Raw genomic sequence first — 16,492 nt, forward strand, 5'->3', positions numbered from 1 at the left:
AGTGGGGAGGAGCTGGGTGGAGAAATGGAATGTTTTATTATTGAAATTCCATTCATTGTCATTAGCCTCCCTAGGTGTTCATATTGCAGACTCCCACACTCCGATACAGGTGGGATGCCAGTGAAGGAAAAAGATAGATTCTTTATAAATTAACCCTCTGGTGATCCAACCCATGACACAAGCACTATCAGAATCATTGTTTTTAGCCAGGGGAAGAAGAGGCACTCTTACATAGAACAAATTTTCTGGGCCTTAGTACTGCCAAATTATAACAGAAAGGAACTTCCTGTTTGTTGCATTATGTACAAGAAAGACTGGACTTACATATTATTCGCAGAATATCTTTACAATGCTGAAAATTATTAAAAAAATGTAGAAAAAAATGAAAACTCATGGAAAAAATGTAGATAATTATTTCAAATATTCATTATAAGTATGAGAATTACATTAGAAGACTATTTTATATGAAAATTGTGTAGAAATGGCTCATCTGTCATGTTGTAGCAATGATATGAATATGATTTGTAATGAGTCATGAGTGATTATAAAAAGCTAAATGCTTTGTGGTGCGCAATGGCATCATCTTTCGATTTACTTGTTAAAATTTCCAAGCGTAAGTCAAAGAAATTAATAGAAAAAAAGCTAAAAATTGCATTGTAAAGTTGAATAAACTTTAAACATATAAGTCATATATAAAAGATATGTATAATGTCCGAAAGAAATGAGAACTTGTAAAGCAAAGACAGACAATAAATCTTTTTTCTTCATCCAACTAAATTTCCAATAAAAGTCTTATGTTGAAATATTTAATTTTTCTTTATACCATGTGAAAATGCTACGAATGCCCTTTCAAATGGTATATGAAACATGAAAATTGAAATTATTTGCAAATACAAGGTGCCAGCGTGGAAAAAGGATCTTTGCATGAGTAAAATTACTCGTAAAAATGGGCATCAACCGGTTTTGCAGTGAGCAAATCTTTGATGTCATTTTGCATAATAATTTTGTAAAAAATAACACTGGACAAGGAAATTACTTTCACACCCTTTTCCAAAGAAGGAATTCGAATTGTGACAAACTCCTAGTCCTAAAATTATTTTTAGATCTGAAAGCAGGCAAGATATCTTATGTTCCCAAAACTTAACTTAGAAGATAGCACATGTAGATCACTTATGCATTTAGCTTAAGTCAACAACAAACGGATAATTCTTGAGTGGTTAGCTTGAGTCAACAACAAACGGAAAGTGTTATAGCAGTGAGATCTTCAATTTTACATACTGTAGAACTACAACCAAATAAAAAAAAAAAATAGACCTGACTACCAGAGATCTTTCTATAATCAAAGGCCTAAACACATTAAAATACTTGAAATGGATAAATTTTATACCAGATGCTTTAATGGTGAATTATCCTTGGATCTACAGTATATCCATTAATGGCCTAAATTGAAAGCTTCTTTTCATGAAATAAGAAATCTAAAAATTCAACATTTACATTTTCCAAACTAGTCCTGGGCACTGATACTTATTTTAGATTTCTGAAAACAAACATTTCATTGTCTTACATACAGATTATTGGAAATTTGTCTTTTCGAACATATGATCGACAATCTAGTGGGCCGCAAAAATCATTTGTTTCTGAGAATATGATCAATAGTCTCCATGGGATTGCACGTAGTGTGGATTGTTGTTCGAGAAGACTGGCTTGTACCACAACCTTCTTGCCTACTCTTACAACAGAGGCCACAGCTGTGTGAACATTTCCTTTAGGTCAAAACGGAACTAATGGCTTCATCCTGCTACAGTAGAAATTCTGATATAGTTTATCCCCTCTCAAATCGTAGTGAACTGTGGAAATGCATAGGCTAAGATTTGACCCATTTTGTACCAGGTTATCTACCTTATATGCTAAAGGGATCCAAGATCCGGAACTGGAACAAAATACTTCAAACTTTTTATTCAGCGATGTTGTAAATATGTATACGTTCGATCAACCCAACCATTTCCAAATTTCTAGACATACTTTACTGCTTGATGTACACCCTATTCATTTGGAATAATCTGACTTTACCTGCTTAACTGATCTGCTAAGATCTTCGATTTCCCAAAAATAAACTGAGGGAAATTTGTCCAAGTCAATAAAACCTCTGCTATCCAGTACAGTGATCATGAACTTGTTCCCATTGATTTCTGATGTACACCAATACTATAGTATACAGTATTCTGAAACCAAAGCCATGGTAGGTGTTCCCTGTTATATGGTTTCTAGTCCTGATTGATTGATTTGAAGTTCTCTGGCATCCTGAGATATCCTAGTCCTCAGGACCCTTGCATACTGCTCAACACATATTAACATTCATTTCCTGAACATATGTAAGAGATCTAGTTGTTCCCTATCCTTCTTATGAAGCATCTGCAAAGAGAAAAATCTGGAATTTTCATTTCCTAGGAAACTACTAAGAATAACTGCCTGCTATAATCCCATCAACTCAGCAATTAAAGATTAGTTTTGAGATTGAGTCTAGATCAATTATTGTCTTGATGTTGGGATGACATTGGAAAACACATCTTTAGGTATCCCATAAAAATTAATTTCTTAAGTCATGGTCCCTAGAAGTCTCCTTCACTTCTGAACTAACATAAAATTCAACTTTCTGAAATTTTTAAAAAGTATCCTTTCCTCCAACGGGAAAGAACAAAAACGAACTGTTACCTTTATTATTCCAAACACAATCTTCCGAGTTGAAACCAGAAGTAGCTTCTTTAAACTGACCAGGTCCTCAACCTTTCTAGTAACCTGAGCAACATTTTCCAATTCCTTTCCAACCAATCATGCAAAAATAGCCACTGCCTGGGTATAAAATAAATCTTAGCCCCAGAATCCTTAAACATTTTGAAATGGAGACCACCATCCTAGTGAACCCTTGAGGGGTTGTCCTTAGGCCCAAACAAAGGTATTTGAATTGGTAAACATTTGACTCAATGACAATACGAAGGCAATTCTTCAAATTGGAATGAATAGGAATGGGAAAATATGTCTCTAAGATGTCTTTTGAAAGCATTCAATCTTCTTTCTTTATTTCCCACAGACCTGTTGAGGGAGTTTCCATGGAAAACTTTGTGAGAACTGTAACCCTGTTGAGGGATGAGACATCTAAAACTGGTCTCCAAATTCCCTTTAGCTACGAGGACAAGAAGTTTCATAATTTCTACTTTCAAAACCTGTGCCTTGGCTGTTTTTGTTAGATAACTTAGAAATGAGATTGGTTATTGAACAAGGGAAGATTAAAATCTAGAAGGATCCAGTAACCTTCCTTGACTACAGCTAGCACCCGCTGATTGGAGAAATGCTCTCCCAAACGTTATAAAATAGGAAATTTTCTTCCTCCTGGAATCTTGAGGGAAGAACTGTCATAGAGTTCTCCAATAAGATCTATGAGTTCGAATGACAACTTCTGAAATGTCTACTAAATCGGAAGACTGATGTTCAACAAATGTTACAAAAGGACTTCCCTTGCAACAATTTTAAGGCCAGAGAACATGAACCTCAAGAGAAGTGAGGCTGCAACTGTGAGGGAAGCTTACAAGCTCACGGATTACCAGCCTTTCTTTACATCTGAGGTAAAAATTTATCAAGTCTATCCAAAATGATTTGAGAAAATTGAGGTATATACAGGTAGTCGTCGACTTACGACTGTTAAACTTTACAACTGTTTATTTCACTGAGATAACGTCACAAGTATGTCGGAAATAGTACACTAATAGGGCAAATATTTCCTAGGAAATAATCTATTTCCTGTATAAAAGAGAACTGATTTACAGTATCTCGGTAAGTTAGCATTTTCTTTTATTGATACTACTACAGTAACTCTCTCCATTGTCACTAAAAATTACATTAAGAAAAGTTTTGATATCTGTCGAGTTCATATCATATGTCTGGTGACATCATATTACCCGCAGAAAGCAAGAGGGCAATAGAGTTATTTTCTTCCAATAGGCTAACAATTTGTATTCCCATTATCGAAATAAGTAATGATACAAAGTATTTTATGGGTCTGTATCGATTGTTACGAGTACCAAGACGGAATAACATAAGGTGAGAACGTCAGTCGCTCGGTTCCCGCACTGTGATGTCACTGGTATGCGCTGACTGGGCAGTGCACTTAATTTACTAATCCTATTCCTGTTGTTAATATTCAAAGTTTTTGAATAATTCAGTTATTATCATTATTAATATGAGAGAGAGAGAGAGAGGAGAGAGAGAGAGAGAGAGAGAGAGAGAGAGAGAGAGAGAGAGAGAGAGAAATTAGGTCAATTAACGAACTGTATGGAAACTGTGATATCTTATAACATATTGGTGCTGATGTAATATTCATTATGGAGATATTTCGAACTAGAAGGGCACTCAGTATACAGTAGTGCAGACCTCCGCCTCGGCAGCTTATTGTTTTGCTAAAAAGATTCCAAAATTGAAAAATGCTTCCAAAATTGAAAAATAAAATACAAAAAAGCTTTAATAGAGTACTGTATATTATATCCTATGAAACAAAAAAATCAAATTATGATATAGAGTAAGAAAATATGGATAAAATATGACTTAAATGATTGCCGAATCATGACGCATCATAATAAAATATACAGAAAGTTCACTTTAAATTCAACATGCGTCCAGATCGACTCACGACACATCTCTCGGTTCCTATCTCGGTCGTATGTCGACTGCCACCTGTAAGTCATCTTAATAGTAGCAACTTCTGAAGACTTGAAACTAGCAGCATCAGAAATATATTATCATTTGTTTGCTTTGTACAGGGAGCATTGCACATTTGTTTACCAAGGGAATTGGCTTCTGAGATACTATACTCGAAATAGAAAGAAAGGACCGATGGGAGAAAGCACCTAGTTTGAAAGATTCCTCCACTATTGTTATGTCTATACAGATCAGCAGCCCCCCTCTCTCTCTCTTTTTTTCTTCTAAGAAGTACATGTACACATTGTAAATAATTGCCTTAACTTAGCCAGTTGACGGCACCGGGACTATGTCTGTACTCTCCAAGGGCTGAAAAAAAGAAGTTTGTCGGGTGGGCGGGGTTCCCTTGACACCCACGAGTAACTACCCCCATCTCGTTGAAATGTTAGCAGCCGCCTTCCAACTATGGTGAAAACATATTCCCATTAAAGGGCAAGGGTTTATATTCACGTAGGAATAACTTCACTTTTACTAGGCCAGAAAGGTGAAGGAATTGGTTACTTAATTGTGTGCAAACTATTCCTATTAAGAGGAAAAGTTATGAGCTCAATGCCATCTAAATACTTTCTGTGCTAAAGGTCGATTTAATACAAGTCGGATTTTAAGACCATCTGTTTCCCCATTCACTATAATTTTTGTCTGGTAAATCCTTATAATATTAAGTGGCTCCAAGTTTCATAATCTTGGTTTTTAAGCACATTGCTCTGCACAGTATGTGCACCTACAAATCTTTCTTTTCCTACATACATAACCTTATGAATGTTTAGAGTCAGTAAAAAGGTTTATATGTTCAACATCATCTTATCATTTGTGAAAAAATTAGTTTCTGTGAAATATGACTATGAAGACTAAAAAAATATGACGCAAAGTCTTAATTATCATAAAAATTTATTCTTCTAGTCTATGAAGTACAAAATGTTTAAAAAATAGAAAATGATAGAAATTTTAAAAACTAAAAACATCCAAAATAGACATTACCTTAAAATGTTGTGACTGACCAGCATCAGTAACATAGACCAACCATTGTCCTTTCTCCTCTTCTATTCTCTGCTTCAAACAAGCCATATCTGACGTATCATAAGTGAATCCTCCATCAGATTTTACAACTGTTAAAGGAATATCTGCTCCTTCACCAAACATCACCTGTGAGAAAATAATGGAAATCCTTCTATAATTACAGACAGACAGACAGAAAATAGTACAAGTATATTTCAGGTAAAAATCTACATACAGAAAATAGTACAAGTATATTTCAGGTAAAAATCTACAGACAGAAAATAGTACAAGTATATTTCAGGTAAAAATCTACAGACAGAAAATAGTACAAGTATATTTCAGGTAAAAATCTACAGACAGAAAATAGTACAAGTATATTTCAGGTAAAAATCTGCAGACAGAAAATAGTACAAGTATATTTCAGGTAAAAATCTACAGACAGAAAATAGTACAAGTATATTTCAGGTAAAAATCTACAGACAGAAAATAGTACAAGTATATTTCAGGTAAAAATCTACAGACAGAAAATAGTACAAGTATATTTCAGGTAAAAATCTGCAGACAGAAAATAGTACAAGTATATTTCAGGTAAAAATCTACAGACAGAAAATAGTACAAGTATATTTCAGGTAAAAATCTACAGACAGAAAATAGTACAAGTATATTTCAGGTAAAAATCTACAGACAGAAAATAGTACAAGTATATTTCAGGTAAAAATCTGCAGACAGAAAATAGTACAAGTATATTTCAGGTAAAAATCTACAGACAGAAAATAGTACAAGTATATTTCAGGTAAAAATCTACAGACAGAAAATAGTACAAGTATATTTCAGGTAAAAATCTACAGACAGAAAATAGTACAAGTATATTTCAGGTAAAAGTCTAAAGTGGAAGTTTGGCAACTGAAGCTTCTGACTACATATCAATGACACAAATACAAACCTTTCTTCCATCATCTTCCTCCAGATGGCCTGCCTTTTCTAGTTCTTTAACAAGAGATTCCATTCGGCTCTGATAGAATGATTCTCCTCTGTTGACTATACGAATCTGTAGTCTTTCATAAACCTAGAAGTAAAATTTATGTTGTATAAATTACAGTACTATATCAAAATCACAGAATGAATCTCATGTAAGTAGCAAAATAATAAATTTCATCTTCAAAATTCTAAACTGCCCAAAGTGCTATACACTATTGTACTAATTTTCCAAAATTAGAACATGTCACTTGTACTAATATTAGTCCTTAACTAACAAACAATTATCCTTCCATATCTATATGATCAAATATGGTAATTCAAATGAGCAAGGCATTATACATTCTAAGAAAAATTATACAATAAAGCAAAATCCTGTATCAGATAATTCACACATTAATTCTTGAATTAAACAATGCATGCTGTCTTTTTTCCTAATAATCACCATGATTCATCTAGTCTCCCTCTTTCTTAATAGACAACTTGATTTATCCTTTAATGTTTCCTAATAACTAAGTGAATCCTTCCTGTCTACCTTTTCTTTACACTATCAATCACACACCCGTTCCCCACCCACAAATAAATCTATCACTGAAGTCTCCGGTCCTTTTTGAGGAACAGTTTAATTTATCTTATCTTAGCACAAAATTTATTAGTGCTAAAAATTAAAATTTTTCTATTGTTTTATATGAATCAATAATTAGAGAAATAGAAAATTAGTGGCTATTAAATGTAAAAAGTTTTGTACGGGGATCAAAGGAGTAAAACTCCTTGGATATAAAATGAGCGTATGTGATTCAGAGTTAATAACCAACTTAATTCTTTTTATTTGTCCTTTTCTTAATAAATAATCAGCTCAGTATTTAATCTCAATATTTTTCGCAATGACCAGTGGTTGACCCATCTCACACACTTCCCCTTACTGAGCCCCACATTGTATGCCTTAGAGTACACAAAATTAGAGTAGTACAATACTCAAATTTCTCAACACCAAGCCAATGGTCTGGGTTCAATTCCTTTTTGTTCTTCAGTTAGTATGCTGGTAAGAATCTGACTGAAAACTAAGGGTGGTTCTATACCAACTTTTTAATGTAATGTTTTGCACTTCAATAATTTTGCTTCCAAACTTTTGCAATTACATCACATCACTTGATATAGCAACTGATAGAAGAGCAGTGTACAAGAGTACAATTTCTTTAGCTTTGTATTGATCCAGTTTTCACTCATAATAAGCATTTCAAAATATTTCTCAACAGTTTATATCAATTTTATAATACAGTAATACTGTTAAAACATTAATATATAAAAATCTAGAAGCCATCTTATCTTAGTTCCTATCCATGTATCTCCTTGCATCCCAGCTTATTGTCTCTTAATACGCTTCACACTCTTCTACCAACAAAGCTGCTGGACTCAACAGGCTTTCCTTACTCTCAAAAACTATTCTTATGAAATTTCAACTGAGCCATCCTATCTCCTCTTAAAACACACCAAATCAATTTTTTTAATTACAAAATTGCTGTATTGTGAAAACATTATGTCAATTTTTAACCCATGGTACTGAAGGGTTGGTTTTTTGTATGTGTGTGTGTAATAATAAAAAAAAAAAAAAAATGAATTGAACTATTTTGAACCGAGTAGTTATAACTTTACAAGGTTTCTTATTACAGAGTACACTAATACCTTTTGAAATTCCTGCTTTGAGATATCACAGATTTCTTCCCATCCTTTGATATGTATTGGGTCATGTGCTTGTAACTGTACCACAGCTTCATAAGCTCTTTTCTTAAAGGCTTCATCTTCATCAAACCGTTTCTTTGATTCCTTATAGAAAGCTTGGAGATCAGCTATAGGTGGAGGGTTATTGGCGAAATCAGGGAAGGAATCCTGGAAGAAAGAACATAATACAAATAAATTCTTTAGAATAAAACAAATGTTGAAATATAAGAAAGTAAACTTACAGTGTAAGAAATTAATGAAGTGTCAGAAAGAACATTACAGATGTATCATAATATATGTATAAGGTATATACTATGAGAAGCCAAATAAACCAAATAAAAGACTTGCCTTTAAATGTGCAATTAACATGCCAAACTGAGTTCCCCAGTCACCCAAATGATTTATCCGAAGCACGTCATGACCGAGAAATTCCAAGAGTCGGCATATGCTATCTCCAATAATGGTAGACCTGTATGGACAGATATTCAAAATTAATAGGTTTTATAAGAACAACTAAAGAAGTTCTGTTGGTAATTTTCTATTTAAAAATCTTTTCAGACTGGAATATTTTATAATAAAAACCTTTTATAACTCATATAAACAAAATAAATAGCCAATCTGGGGTTAAATCAAAATGTAACTCTAGTTAAAAAGCAAGTCACTCATTTCCCTACAGGACATAGGAGGCATGGAGAGATCATCACAAGTATCAGAACAAGTTACCTTCAACTGAAAATTAAATTTTTTCAATGTTTTGCATGTTTCTTTGAACTAAAAAATATCATACTCCTCAGCCATACGAGTTATAAGAATTTCAGTTCTATGTATAATTTACTATAACTTTAACATTAGATCTTCAGCCCCAATAGAGAATGAAGAAACTACAAAATGGGTTTGGAGAAAGAAAAATCAGAACTAGTTAAAATCTAAAGAACTATGCTGGGAATATGGACTGCATATGATTGGTTGGTAACCGATGAGGCAGACAACCTCCAAGCTTCAAAGGAGGAAACAGGCATCTTACAATCATAATACCATAGTGCAAAAAATAACTTGGAAAAAGGGTAAGATTTAATTCTGTGAGAAAAAATAGCCAAAAAAGGAAAACTAACTCTATCCTATCACTACAATTGAAATAATGCCTAAAGGTAAACACTGCCTACAGCAAAGAGGGCAAGCCACCTGAATACCACAGTAAGAAAATTAATGAACTGCAACTAGCATAGAAGTCAGTCACTATATAAAAACCTTTCACAAAAAGGATATAACAATACACACAAACACTTTCAATGAGCTAATAATCACTCGTTGACATGTGACGAATTCACTAAAGCATCTCAAAACAGTGTAGAAACACCCTACGGTACCATAAAAAACTTTTGAAATATAGTATAGCACTGTAGTAATATAGCATTATTAAGAAAAAATATACCACCAAACACAACACTGACAACTAAACTACCCAAAGCCTTAATAATTTCTGACTGCAGTTTTTTCCTAATCAAAACCCAATTAGCTCTTTTTCAATCAATTGACAATCAATGTTATTACTAAGATCAATAGAATTTTGATAAAATTTCTTGATTCTATACCACCTTAATGTTCATATTGTTTCTCCAGAACCCTGTTTAATCGATGTTTACAAATGAGATTTTTTTAAATTCTAATTTTCCCCATTTTCTTTCACTTCAATACATGCCTTACTATCATTATTACTAGCTAAGCTACAACCCTAATTGGGAAAACAGAAACCTTCTAGCATTAAGTGGTAAGAAGAAAAGTCTTGCTGCATCGGATCCCCTTTGTCTTCAGTTTTAAAGTCGGTACTATCCCTCTTATTCATACACTACTATGAGTCAATGGAGAGGAGGGTTGGCATGTATATGACAATAGAAATAAAAAATTCTGTTTATTTCTATGAACCTCCCTGATGTTCATATTGCTGACTCCCACACTAGTGGGGCACAATTGAAAGAAAGAGAGGGACAAATTTAAGTACAAGATTTGTAATGAGGTTAAGGATTACCAACCTGGTCAAGATTAATTTGATAGACCATTTAAACTACAGTTTGAAATATGAGACTTCAGATTGTTTACTACTGAAGTAGTTAAAAATACTGTATCGTACATGGTCTCTAAATGTTACTTTTGATCTAGCTGATATTTTTGATTGATTCTAAAATCACAAATTTTTAAGTAATTTGTATTTTTCCTAACATACTTACCTAGAACTACCTTCTTAGGAGTTACTGGTAACTCTACCTAACCGACCAGCTTTTTGTGTAGTTTACCCTCTTTCCGTTTTCTACGGGGTCAACCTCAGGCAGTGTGGTATGTGCCCTGAGGCGACCCGGGGTCGGGAAGCGTGCTAGCTCAGGTCGTCGAATCATCAGTAAGTTTCGTTGGAACAGGTACTACTCAACCCTGCAGGTTCTCGGGGAAGGATGGGTGGGCCATAACCCGAAGGTAGTTCTAGGTAAGTATGTTAGGAAAAATACAAATTACTTAAAAATTTGTGATTTGTTCCAACACGGTTACTTACCTAGAACTACCTTCTTAGGAGACTTACACTTTAGGAGGTGGAAGTGTCCTGCAGGGACCAGAAGTCGACGGGGAGGCACGCGAGAGAGGGAACCTCTAAGGAGGTCTTGGTTCTACGACCGCTAGAAAACTGCACGAAAAGTAGGGGAAACTATCCAAAAAACTCACTTAGTGTCTAATGGCTTACCTTTTCAAAACCAACTCCGATACATGTCCTCTTGAAGGGCGTTCCTTCCAGTGACTAAGGTCTTTTTCAACATCTTCCTGGGCTGGACGGTCCGGGGAAGGAAGGAAAGGGGGGTAAGGTTAAGGAAGGAACTAGTGTCTCTTGGCATTAACACCCCCGATTACCCTAGGGCCATGACCTTAGATTTCTTGAAGGGCCGAAATGATTGGGCCAATGGAAAACCTGTCCAAGGATTTTCTCGAGCAATCTTTGAGATAGTGTTCCGTGAAGGTGGACTGTCTAGACCAGGTCCCAGCCTTCAGGATCTTTCCCACAGCCATGTTCTTCTCGAAGGCCAGGGAGGTGCTCAGACCTCTAATATCATGTGGCCTTGGTTTTCCTGGGAGAGGAGTCCCAGAAGCCTCGTAGGCCCTCTTTATCACCTGTCGCAGCCAGAAAGAGATAGAGTTCTTCGAGACCGGTTTCTTCACCCGGCCTGTTGAGACGAATAAATATTTGATCTGAGGGCGGAATTTTGCGGTCCTCTCCAGGTATTTTCTTACTGTTCTCACGGGAGAACAAAGCTAGGGACGAACCTAAAGGTAACTTCTCTCCACCCTTTGGAGTGTGAGACCTCGTAAGAGAGGCCGTGTAACTCGCTAACTCTTTTCGACGAGGCCAGGGCTAAAAGAAATGCTGTTTTAAAGGTGAGTTCTCTGTCTAGAACGTCCCTGAGAGGTTCGAAGGGTGGCTCTGACAGAACCTTGAGAACTCTGGCTAGGTCCCACTGCGGAACCTGTACCTCCTGGGGGGGACATGATTGTTCAAAGCTGCGGATGAGCATAGAGATGTGCCTTGAGGCTCCCAAGTCAATGCCCCTAAGAAGGAAGACTTGACCTAGGGCTGCTCGTACTCCTTTGATAGCCGGAATGGACGAACCCACGTTGTCTCTCAGGTACACCAGAAAGTCTGCAATGTCCTGGATCGACGCCCCTAAGGGCCTGATGTTCTTGGATGCACACCACTTCACAAAGACTGCCCACTTTGCCTGGTAAACTACTGCCGAGGAACGCCGTAGATAACCCGACATCCTTGCCGCGGTTCTCGATGAGTATCCTTCTTTCTTCAGGAGCTTCTCAATAACCTCCACGCGTGAAGGCGGAGGGATTGAGGGTTTTCGTGCCACCTGTGAAAGTGAGGTTGACGCAGGAGGTCTGGCCTGTCCGGAAGCGGCCAAGGAGGACAAAGAGCTAATTCTTTTAGGTCTGCGACTCAGTCTCTCTCCGGCCACCAGGGCGCTACCAAAGTCATCGACAGGTTGGACGACGCTCTCACTCTGTTCAACACTTGCCTGATCATCCCGAAGGGACGGAAGGCGTACACATCGAGGTCGTCCCAGGGATGTTGGAAGGCGTCCTCGAACGCTGCCGACGGGATCGGAGAACAGAACACGGGGAGTTGGGCGTTCAGACGTGTGGCGAATAAGTCTATCACTGGGGAGCCCCACATTAGGATGACTGCCCGAGCTACCTCCGGGTGTAGGGTCCACTCTGAACCTATCACTTGACCCGCCCTGCTGAGGCCGTCGGCCATCACGTTCCTCTTTCCTGGGATGAACCTTGCCGTCAGTCCTATCCCTTCTTCTGTCGTCCACTCTAACAGTTCCGTGGCTAGGGAGCATAGAACCCTTGACTTCATGCCTCCCTGTTTCTTTACATACGCCACTACTGTGGCGTTGTCACACATTAACGCCACAGTGTTTCCTCGCAGGAAGTGTACGAACTGTCGACACGCCCTCAGAACCGCTATCATCTCCAGGATGTTTATATGGAGAGACGCCTCCTCGCTGGACCACTGCCCTTTTGTCGATTCCCCTAGCAGGTGTGCTCCCCAACCCTCCTTCGATGCGTCCGTGAACAACAGCATCTCCAGGGGATCGGGGGCGAAGGGCATTCCCTTCTCTGTGTTCGACCTGATGTTCCACCAAAGAAGAGTCTCTCTCGTCTTCGGGAGGACTGGGACTATTTTGTGGGGCTCCTTGCCTTGGGTCCACGACTCCTTCAGATTCCACTGTACCAGGCGGAGCCTGAGTCTCCCTTGCGGTACGAATTTCTCCAGCGAAACCAGGTGACCCAGTAACTTCTGCTAGTCCTTGGCCCTCCTGGGTTGGCCCGTCAGGAAGGGTTGAAGGATATGTTCCAGGTTGGCTAACCTCTCCCCTGAGGGGAAGGCTCTTACTAACTGGGTGTCCAGGACCATCCCCAAGTCAGTCATTCTGGTGCTGGGGACTAGTTGGGACTTCCCTAGGTTGACCGTGATCCCTAATACCCTGCAGAGGTCGAGCAACATAACGCCTTGCTCCTTCAGTTGTTCCCTTGAGGCAGAAAGAAGCAACCAGTCGTCCAGGTACCTGATCAGTCGTATGCCTTTCTCGTGCGCCCATGCCGAGATCGTGGTGAACACCCTCGTGAACACCTGCGGGGCCGTCGAAAGGCCGAAGCACAGGGTTTTGAACTGCAGGACACTGGACTCCCACTTGATTCTGAGGAACTTCCTGCTGGAGGGGTGCACGGGGATTTGAAAATAGGCATCCTTGAGGTCGAGAGACATGAGGAAATCCCCCTCCCACAAAGCTGCTAGCACTGTCTTGGGGGTGTCCATTTTCAAGTCCGTCTTTGAGACGAACTTGTTGAGTGCTGAGAGATCTATGACCGGCCTCCACCCTCCTGTCAATTTCTCCACAAGGAAGAGCCTGCTGAAGAAACCCGGGTCGGGGTTCTCCACTGTCTCTAAAGCTCCCTTGGCGATCATGGACGCTACTTCCTCCTGTAGTGCCAACCTCTTTAAGGTGTTCTTTGGAACCAGCCACTCGGCCCGGTGGGCTGGGATGAGAGGGGGAGGCTCTTCTAGGAAAGGGAGTCTGTAGACCTCTTTCAGGACCATCACCGTCCAGGGATCCGCACCGAGATCCCGCCATGCTTGCCAAAAATGTCTGAGGCATCCCCCTACTAGGGGCTCCTGAAGGAGTAGGGGGCCTCTCTTCCTACCACCACCTGGAGGAGCGGCCAGATCTACCTCTCCTAGAGTTACCGTAGGAGGGTCTGTAGGCTGACTGAGGGCCTGCGGTGGTCCTACGGGTGGGCTGCTGCAAGGCTTGAAGCCAAGGAGCTGAAGGTGGTTCTCTTCGAGACAGCAAGGGTGTGGCCTGTGAGGAGTGAGGGACGTCCGTTGAGGATCTTCTAAACGCGGACTTCCTCATAGGGGGGGGCCTAGGATCCGCGTCTCTCACTTTCTCCATTGTATCTTCCACCAAATTGATGGGGAAAATGTCATTTCCCCACACGGAGGAATTCCTCAGTCTCCTCGCTTCTCTGTCCGGTAACTTTCGCACCAGTTTGCTCAGTACCGTATCCCTCTTCCTAAGGACCCAGTTCGTAGCCACAGACAGAGACTGGGATGATAAAAACTTAAAGGCCTTGCCTCCCGAACTAACTAGATCCCTCAGCATGGCCTGATTGTCCGGGAGGGAGAGGTCGTTGGATGCAAGACCACCAATCTAACCCGGAGGACAAGTAGACCAGGTCCTGTGCCATGTCCTCCATCATAGAGGCTTCTGACGGGGAAAAGCACACGGGGGCAATGGTGGCCCTGTCTTCCGAGGCTCCCTGGTTCAGTGAGGTCACCGCTGCTTCTACCGCACGGGGTCCACCGCGATGCCCTTCGGGGACGTAAAAACGTTTCTGGGATTTCAGGCCCGGAAGAAGCTTAAAGGAACTCTGGCTTCTGGGGGCCTCCGCCAGTCCTGCTAGGTACTCGTCTATTTGTTCCATCCCTAACTTCACGTCCTGAGCAAGAGGGAGAGACAAAGAGGGCTTTTGTTGCACCGGGCTGTCGATCATTCTGGACAGTCCGGAGAGCACGGCCTTTGCAGCTGAGGGCTTGGGTTCATCCAAACGGTGATGCCGCCGAATTAGGGCCAGAACCTTACGGTAGGAGGAGATGTCGTCAGACGAGCACTCCCCTCCTTCCACCAGGTCTTCCGTCACCAGTTCCTCCGTATGGGGGTACTCCGTGACGGTGGGACAGGCAACGCCGGACGAGCCTGCCAGTGGTATGGGCTGCCCCGTGGGGACGAAGGTATCCGTCATGGGAGTACCTTGTTCCTCGGGGGACTCCGTGGATGGGGCATCCATGCAGACCGACGGGCGCCCTTGGTGCTTAAGGAAGGCCTCCAAGGTGCCCGTGGTCAACGCTAAGCCTTCCTTCATACTCCGTACATCCTTCCTAATGGAAGAAGGAGCGGAGGCCACCGTTGGGTTAGTCACTACACGGGGGGCCCGATTCGACCCCTCTTGCCGGGCGACTGGTCCGAAGGAGGAGGTAGGAGGATAAGACACAGAAGGCGAGGCTCTAGGGATCCACCCGGAAGCGGCCGCGGCTGTGGTAAACCTAAACAGCTCGCTCCGGGGCACAGTGAAATTCACCCACTCCTTGGACTTGCTCCTCTTCGCTTTGTTTTTAGAGGACTTCGATCTTTTCTTACCATGTCTTGAACGGGAACGGGACTTCTTCTTTTTGCGGGATTTCTCCCTCTTCCTCTTGCAAAGGTTCCTGTCCTCGTCCTCTGATGAAGAAGAAGAAGAAGAGGACGATGATGAGGATGAGGACGAATCCCTCAGACCGCCCGACACGTCCAAGACTGCGGGGGGAAATTCTCGTCGTTTCTCAGGCGTGGGAGGCTGCAGAAACACGGGGGGTAGCGTAGACGAGGGAGCCGGAGGGGACCGAGCGAGTCCTTTACAGAGCCATTGCTCAACATCTTCTTCTCCTCTAACGGGAGACCTGAAGGGAGTCCTAGGGGCCACCCACGTGGTGGGGTCCGAAGATGATGAACTTCCTTTTTCCGTGTCTCCCTCGGCGGTTGACGCACCTGAAACACGCCACGAGGCCGATGAAGTATCTACACTCGGCTACCCCACATAGGATCTTCCGAGGAGACGGGACCTGCGGGCACCAGGCCCTCGCCTCCTACCCACACTTCCACACTACACTCAGGCCCCACACACACCTGCCTCACACTGGACACTTCCCCCACAGGAATATCAGACTCTTGGGGAAGGGCAATGGGCCTCTTCCCCGCAACGGACTTACCTCGTCCCCTACGCTGGGTAGGGGAAAAAGGACGGGCGCTACGGTCTGCCGAGACGTCTGGAGAAACCACAGGCGAAGATATACTGGAGTCCTTAGGCGACTTCTTAGCTGCCTTCTTCTTCTTAGTCCCGAAGAGCACCCACTGGATCTCAGTCCAGTTAGCACACTCCGGGCACGTAGAGGCAGGGGAACACA

At 40.9% G+C, this 16,492-nt stretch overlaps 1 protein-coding gene across 2 annotated transcripts in view; it reads right to left on the minus strand.

The window, feature by feature from the left end:
- The window catches only part of LOC137634911 (arginine--tRNA ligase, cytoplasmic-like), a 94,231-nt gene that overhangs the window by 33,559 nt on the left and 44,180 nt on the right, over positions 1-16,492 (minus strand). For both annotated transcript variants that reach the window (XM_068367456.1, XM_068367457.1), the window contains exons 6-9: positions 8,788-8,908; positions 8,404-8,607; positions 6,689-6,811; positions 5,728-5,892 (exon numbers count right to left, since the gene is read on the minus strand). In XM_068367456.1, coding sequence (XP_068223557.1) covers positions 5,728-5,892; positions 6,689-6,811; positions 8,404-8,607; positions 8,788-8,908 — 613 coding nt within the window. The remainder of the gene's footprint in view (positions 1-5,727; positions 5,893-6,688; positions 6,812-8,403; positions 8,608-8,787; positions 8,909-16,492) is intronic.

This window comes from Palaemon carinicauda, chromosome 45, assembly GCF_036898095.1.
Source record: "Palaemon carinicauda isolate YSFRI2023 chromosome 45, ASM3689809v2, whole genome shotgun sequence".
Classification (NCBI taxonomy): domain Eukaryota; kingdom Metazoa; phylum Arthropoda; class Malacostraca; order Decapoda; family Palaemonidae; genus Palaemon; species Palaemon carinicauda.